The sequence below is a fragment of the Mandrillus leucophaeus genome, unplaced genomic scaffold (genome assembly GCF_000951045.1).
Source record: "Mandrillus leucophaeus isolate KB7577 unplaced genomic scaffold, Mleu.le_1.0 Scaffold431, whole genome shotgun sequence".
NCBI lineage: Eukaryota > Metazoa > Chordata > Mammalia > Primates > Cercopithecidae > Mandrillus > Mandrillus leucophaeus.
The window spans coordinates 1,131,873-1,140,139 of record NW_012104599.1 but is presented as its reverse complement, the minus strand read 5'-3'; the positions used below and the strand labels follow the sequence as shown (position 1 = coordinate 1,140,139).

The 8,267-nt window shown below is 37.5% G+C and overlaps 1 protein-coding gene across 1 annotated transcript in view; it reads left to right on the top strand.

Annotated features, from left to right (window-relative positions):
* The window catches only part of CREBL2 (cAMP responsive element binding protein-like 2), a 37,502-nt gene extending 29,565 nt beyond the window's left edge, over positions 1 to 7,937 (top strand). The window contains exons 3-4 of the mRNA XM_011993637.1: positions 1,536 to 1,680; positions 4,809 to 7,937. Coding sequence (XP_011849027.1) covers positions 1,536 to 1,680; positions 4,809 to 4,813 — 150 coding nt within the window. The 3' untranslated portion in view covers positions 4,814 to 7,937. The remainder of the gene's footprint in view (positions 1 to 1,535; positions 1,681 to 4,808) is intronic.
* Positions 7,938 to 8,267: the final 330 nt, after the last annotated feature.

Below are 8,267 nucleotides of genomic sequence, written 5' to 3'. Positions count from 1 at the left end.
AACAAATAAATAACACATTAAAATACGAAGATACCAGTTATCACCTGTCCAGTTGGCAAACATTGGAGAGAATATTAACCTGTTAGCCAGGATGGGGGCAAATAGGCATCTTCATACACTGCTGGTGGGAGCGGAGTGTACATGACTGTCACACTGAGGGACTGTTTATGAGAGAAGAAAATGGAAAATAACCCACATGGACAACAATAAAGGACTGGTTAAATAAATGTTACTACATTCATATATTGGACTACTTCGTAGCCAGTAAAAATCACAATGCACATCTATTTACTGATGTAGAAAGATACTCACAATATATTGGCAAGTAGACAAAGCAATATAACAATGTGTAACTGTGCGTGGCATAACCATTCATGTTTAAGTGACTTTATTTATTATTTTTTAAATTTTTAGAGTTTACTTTTTTGAGAGAGTCTCGCTCTGTTGCCCAGCCTGGGGTGCAGTGGCGCGATCTCGGTTCACCACAAGCTCCGCCTCCCGGGTTCACGTCATTCTCCTGCGTCAGCCTCCCAAGCAGCTGGGACTACAGGTGCCTGCCACCACGCCCAGCTAATTTTTTTTGTATTTTTAGTAGAGATGGGGTTTCACTGTGTTAGCCAGGATGGTCTCAATCTCCTGACCTCGTGATCCACCTGTGTTGGCCTCCCAAAGTGCTGGGATTACAGTCGTGAGCCACCACACCTGGCCAAGTGACTTTATTTATTTTACATGTTTTATTCACTCATGCATTCATATATTGGACAGTGGCTGTAAAAATGTGAAAGAGAGTAGATAAAACAGAATTGAAACTCCATTATTGTGAGTTGAGGAAGGAAGTGACAGAAGAGAGAGATGATATTACCGTGATCATTACACAACTGGGACAGGCTTCCATAGGTTTTTAGAAGGTAAGACAACAAGGTTGGAACATGAAGAGAGGGACATGAACAGTGTTGTATATATTGTCCAGATATATACTATTCAGTAGATTTTTTTGATATGTTGAATATGTGACATGCTATCAATTATTTCTTTCTTTCTGCAGTGTAAGCCACTTGAGGGCAGAATCTTTGGTCAGCTTTGTCTTTGTATACCCCCAAAGTCCCTAGCATGCACTCTGGTAGATAGTAGACATTTAATGATTACTTGTTAAAGAGAGAAAGAAAATTACTGACATTTATTTCTTTGTTTTGGGAGTAGAAATAATACTGTGACAAGTATATATATATATAAAAGATGAATTCTAACTAGTGGCCCACTGTGGGGAGATGTCCTTTTAACCACAGGGGCCTTTTAAATCTGAGCAACACTCCAATACATCAAAGACGATTCAGCAGCTGTTTTTCCACCTCTTCTGAAAGATGGCAGATCTCATACATGTCTTCAGTTTATAAATAGGTAATACCATGGAAAGTGGGTTTTCCAGCAGCGAACATGACTTCTAGCCATGGGAGTTCTTATGTCTAGGATTTCGACCAGTGGTTCCTGAATTCTGAGGAATAAAGGTTTATTTAAATATGTTTTACATATTTCAGTACAAGCAGTGGTGCATGGCAATGGACCAAGGAAAAATCCCTTCTGAAATAAAGGCCTTACTCACTGGAGAAGAGCAGAACAAATCTCAGCAGAACTCAAGCAGGCATACCAAGACTGGGAAGACAGACGCTAATAGCAATTCCTGTAAGTACAATCAATGGGAGAGTTTATATTTAAGAGGGTATCTTGGCTGCGCACAGTGGCTCATGCTTATAATCCTAGCACTTTGGGAGGCTGAGGTGGGCAGATATCTTGAGCCCAGGAGTTCAAGACCAGCCAGGGCAACATGGCAAAACGCCATCTCTACAAAAAAATACAAAAATTTGCTGGACATGGTGGTGTACACCTGTAATCCCAGGTATTCGAGAGGCTGAGGTGGGAGGATCACCTGAGCCCAGGGAGGTTGAGACTGCGATGAGCCATGATTGTGAGACCCTGTCTCAAAAGGGGGAAAAAAAGGGGTATCTCAAGGTAGGGTTTCTGTTGACCACTTTTCTTAGTATGTCTTTAAATAAAATGTTGATGCCATTTTTAATACACTAATAAGCAAGTGAAAGGGCATTAGATTCAGGCCAAGTGTGGTGGCTTCTGCCTGTAGTCCCAGCACTTTGGGAGGCGGAGGCAGGCAGATCACTTGAGGCCAGGAGTTTGAGACCACCCTGGCCAGCATGGTGAACCCTGTTTCTATTAAAAATACAAAACTTAAGCGTAGTGGTGTGTGCTTGTAATCCCAGCTACTCAGGAGTCTGAGGCACAAGAATTGCTTTAACCTGGGAAGTGGAGGTTGCAGTAATCTAAGATCATGCCATTGTATTCCAGCCTGGGCAACAGAGCAAGACTTCATCTCAAAAAAAAAAAAGAAAGAAAAAAAAAAGAAATGGCATCAGATTCTAAATATTAAAATGCGTTTTACATGGAGTCTATAAAGAGCAACTGATAAATTTATCAAAATTTTATTATTAATAGACTTAGTCCATAAATGGGAGTGGCACTAATCTAGCTTTTTGTTAATAATACTACCTTTATTTGTATTTCGATTTACAGTTTACAAAGTACTTTCATTTATATTTATCTTAAATATTCCCTACAATGATTGTGTTAAGGAATTATACTTATTTTATAGATGAAAAAAATAGCAAAAGGCTGGGTAAGGTGCCCAAGGTCACACAGCTTTAATGGTAGAACCAGTCCTCACCTAGTCCAGGCTCCCTAGTGCAGCAGCCCATCACTGTAAGGATTTTTTTAATTGAAGTAAAATTCACTTAACATAAAAATTGAGAGCCATTTAGTACATTCACAATGTTGTGCAACCATCCCGTCTATGTAGTTACAAAACATTTGATCACCTCAAAAGATAATCCTGAACCCATTAACCAGTTAATTCCCATTGCCCACTTGCGCCAAGCCCTTGCAACCATGAATCTGCTTTCTGTCTCTATGGATTTACCTATTCTATATATTAATATTTTATATACATGGAATCTATACAGTATGTGACTTTTTGTGTCTGACTTCTGTCACCTAGTATAATGTTTTCAAGGTTCATCCACATTGTAGCGTGTATCACCAGTATTTAATTCCTGTTTATGGTCAAATAATCATATATATACAGTTGTTTATCCATTGATGGACATATGTTTTTACTTCTCGGATATTGTGAATAGTACTGCTCTGAACGTGTGTACAGTGTTTGTTTGCATACCTGTTTTGAATTCATTTGTATATACAACTAGGAGTCAAATCGCTGGGTCATATGGCAATTCTATGTTTAATTTTTGAGGAATAGTCAAACTGTTTTCCATAGTACCTGAAACATTTTACATTCCCACCAGCAATGTATGTCTGTTCCAATTTGTCCACATCTCATCAATACTTATTTTCCATTTTTTAAAACTATAGCCATCCTAATGGGTATGGAGTGATATCACATTGTGTTTTATTTGCATTTCCCTAATGTCTAATGATGTTGAACATATTTTCATGTGCTTGTTGGCCATTTGTATGTATTCTTTGGAGAAATGTCCAAGTCCCTTGCTAATGTTTAATTAGGTTTTGTCGTTGAGTGGTAACAGTTCTTTACTGTGGTTGCAAAACCTTTATCAGTTACATGATTTGCAGATATTTTTTCCCCTTCTCTAGGCTTCTTTTCACTTTGTTGATAGTGTTCTTTGATGCACAAAATATTTTAATTTTGTTGAAGTCCAATTTATCGATTTTTATTCTTTTGTTACTCATGCTTTTGGTGTCATATCTAAGACTCCATTGCCAAATCCACAGTTATGAAGATTTACCTGCCTCATGTTTTCTAAGAATTTTATGGTTTTTACTCTTTTATTTGGGTGGTTGATCCATTGTGAACTAATTTTTCTATATGGTGTAAGGTAGGAGTCCATGTGTTGCATGTGAGTATCTAGTTGTCCAAGCAAAATTTGTTGAAGGAACTGGAGACTTTAAAATGAATATGTCCTATGTTGATTTCTTCATTATTGTTATTACTCTGGGAGCTCTTTAAATAGCTATAAGGAAATGTTGCAAACCTTTTTTTTTTAATTAATTTTTTTTTTTTAGGTCAACCTCTGGGAGCACAGAACAACTTTTTTTTTTTTTTGAGACGAAGTCTCGCTCTGTCACCCAGGCTGGAGTGCAGTGGCGCAATCTCGGCTTACTGAAACCTCTGCCTCCTGGGTTCAAGCGATTCTCCTGCCTCAGCCTCCTGAGTAGCTGGGGTTACAGGTACATGCCACTGCACCCAGCTAATTTTTTGTATTTTTAGTAGAGACGGGGTTTCACCGTGTTGGCCAGGCTGGTCTTGAACTCCTGACCTCAGGTAATTCACCTGCCTCGGCCTCCCAAAGGGCTAGGATTACAGGTGTAAGCCACCGCACCTGGCCAGAACAAACTTTTTATGTTTTAAATATTTTTTACAAAATTGAAGAAATTGGCTTTTTGATAACTTTTATTAGATGAGATAACATTTGTCTTCATGTAGGTTGACAACTGCACTAAAATCTCAGACTCCACCACTATACACTTCGCCCATAACCAAAAACCACTTCTACCCCAAAAGCTACTGAAATGTTTAAAAATTAGAAAAACAAAACATTTGCCTTCATCTAAATTAAATTAATGGAAAAAAGCCAAATCAGCTTTTTTTAGTCTGTGTTTTTTAAAATTAACCTCACTGAAAATAAAATTTTGTGCATCTTAAAACAGATTAATTAAACTTTATTGACTTTTAAAGCATTCTTACATTGGTAACTTTTATTTTTCAGGGTGAAGATTATATAAAGATGAGTCAGTGATTGAAGCCAATATTCTGATTCCAATGGAAGATGGATGGGCAAGAGTGTACTTCTTGGCTCCATTTACTACCTACTGCTCAGTAGTCATCTCTGTAAATCTGCAGTTTCTACCAAAATGTGTGATCATAGATCTCAAAGGATCTGGCTTTAACTTTCAATACTTAGCAAATCTACAAACATTCAGACCTGTCTGGTCGGTGTTGCCACCCACGACATTTAACATGTTGTGATGCTTGAAAACACAGGAGTAGAGAAAACGGATGAAGATTGTATTTTTGCACCTTAACTCCACATTGCTTTATTGGTTAATTTATATTCTTTCCATGTAATTCATGTAATTGTATGTCTGTGTGTGTTTACATCACCACCTTTCATGTTTTTGATTGCCCTACAAAGAGAAACCAAATGAGCTGATTACTGACTGTAAGTTCTCAGCCTTTATGGACCTAATCTTATTTTTATTTACTTGAGTAATGTTTATTCTCTGCATGAACCATGACTTCTCCTGTGAGCCATTCCAGCATAAGCTGTGAATATGTATTAACAAATATATACATTTCTATTTTTATAATCCATAAGGATATGCCTGTTTTAAATAAAATACATACTAACAAAATCTATCAGGAAAACCCTGAAGACAGCTTCTAGTTAAAACCTTTGTTGCTGTCCTCTCAAACTATATTTATAAAAATTTGCTAGGGCCAAATCCATACTTGCAGAATAATTCATCAAATTTTATTTTTAAGTGAAAAGTAACCTTTCAGGCATTCAGCAGCATACATTGACAACCTAGGGTATATATGTATGTATGTTTCTTATTGTATGTCTATATATGTATGTGGGGAGGACAGGAGTGAATGTTCACACACATTTTCTTGCGTACTCAACTGAATCAGAGAATGTTTCTGAAGAAAGTAGGATGAAATTAGCTGCTGAGATTGAGTTTCTGCCTTAAAATCTGTAACCAAAAAAGGGACAAATTGCTGGTAGATCTATTGACCATAGCCATCATCAGAATACTTAGTTTCTTCCCAGACATGAATTTCCTGACAGGCTCTGAGCCAGAAACACACTGTGGGCATGCATCTGGTTCAGCCCTGGCTATGCCTCCACTGTGGAGGGAAGCATTGGAACTGGAGTTGTGCACAGCATTGCAGCTAGTGGGCCTGGCTGGGGGTGCAGAAGAGCAGGGTAATTCTTTCCAGTTCCCCTTGCAGCTACACGTGCTTTCTTCCTGACTACCAAATGGAGTGACGGTTGAAGAATCAAGCTCATAATATAATAAACCCAGACAGACCCAGAAATCTTTTAATTTCCCCAGCGAGATACTTTATCACTCTCTCTTCTCTTTCCCATGGTTAAAACAGGAGTTGTGTTCTCTGTCGCTGCTAAATTATTCTTCACTCGAGTGAAGCAAATACTTAGTTTCCAAATAAAATACGTTGTGTTCTGAACTGGCAGTTTAAGAGGAGATACTGTAGTCTAGATTGTCTTTGAGGTAGAACATGCGATGGACCACATAGTTTAAGATTACAAGGTACTTTCCCTCTTCTCTCAGGCCATGCATTTGAATAAAGTGCCTCCCTTTAGCCTGAGCTCCTAAAGACCTCTTGTACTTGGGTTGCAAACTCAGATCTCTAGTCTAGTCTAGTCTAGTCATGTGTGACTGTGTACTGAGATACCACTAGCCCAGTTTGCTGGGTCTCTCTTATGTTTTGGAAGTTGGGGGTTTAATAATATTTAATGTCTTTTTAGGATCATAAACATAAATAGATTTGTTGATATTCAGGCCTTCAGAATGTAAGGGTTTTAAATTTAGCATTCAGATTGTAATTGGTATGTTTTTGCCATCTGGTCTACTCAATTGTATATGTTTATTCTGCAGAACAACCCAAGATTTACTTTATATTGCTTTGTTCAGTACCTTTTGAATTCCTCCAGAAGAGTTGTTTTCAAAACAAACATTCCAAAATGAATGTGGCTCTTCAATGGAACGTCTCTATTGTGAAGTATTTCTTCTCTGGTTGTAATTCTAAATTACAGAGTCATTTGAGCTTCCTCCCCTCCCACTAGTATCTTTACAGGAGCAGGGAAGAGCAGTGACTTTATCCTCAGGCAGAGGATGTGTAATTTTGGGTGAAGTTAAATTACAATTTATTTGAGGTTATTCCTAAACCTATTTATTTGGTATTTTGGAGGAGATCACACTAAGAGAACGTTGATTGCCTCGGCTATTGTGCTGGCTGGTCACTTTGGTCACTTTTGAAGCATGTTAATAAATGTCACTGATTAAAACAGCTGGAGCATTTCCTTCCCATTCCAGTGAAGGAGCAGCATAGTGAAATCCTGGCACCCCTCACCTTCTTGTGATGACAAGAAGGCTGACAGTCACAGAGTCCAGGAGAAGGTGCTGCTCTCCTTGCTTTCTGAGTAAACAGAGTAATGTTTTCTTTTTCTTATTTTCCCAAGGAAAGAAAGATAAGGGGGAAAATATATTTGTATGTTTAGACCAGTCAAATTCTGTCATTATTTTATCTTCAACCTGCTGTATATTAGAGCAGCTGAATATAATATGGAATAAGTTTGACCAGGTCAAGTTTTAGGATATAGTTGAATTTCTTTAAAAAGTTTTCTATTTTATCTAAAATCTTTCTATTATATCTAAGTCAGAATGATCGTCCTGCAGCAAATTCACATTACTGTTTGCTGGCTAATCGACAGTATTTATCAGCATCACTGTGTAGCATTCTATTTTAGCATCTTTGAATTATGATCATTTGATTTGGCTAATTACAAAAAGTATAGGTTTAAACTGGACTTACCTTGAGTTAAAGGCAAAGAAAATCTAAAAACATAAATGTTATGTTTCATAAGAAATCAGTTGCATATTATCCATTACATACTTAGTTTTTAAAAGGAAGAGTCACCTTGAATTATTTTTTGAGTCACCTTGAATTATTTGATCTCTCAACCTGCTTTCTCATCTGTAAAAAAGGGGGGAGGATAACTTTCACAGGGTAATTGGTAGCCTAAATAGGAGTTACAGAAAACTGTTTGTTAAATAGGAAAGAACTACATTAAATTTAAATATTCACATTATGCCTGTGTTTGACTGTTGTTAGGATTTAAATCACTAAAGATCAATATATTTAGTGAGTTGGACTCTATGTAGTACTGTAGATATCACATTTCCCAAGTCGTCTTAGCTATATCATGTCTGTCCTTGGAATGGTATAGTTGGAGGCCCTTTTTAGCAATAATAGCCTTCTTTTGATTAGACTAACATTAAGAACAACTAATATTCCATCTGGCAATATCATCCTATAATTATCCGCATAAAGCAGGCTTTCAGACTGCTTGGTAACTTGGCTCTCTTCTATTCCATCCATTTTACTTAACTACGAGGTGGTCATGAATCAGTGGCTGGAC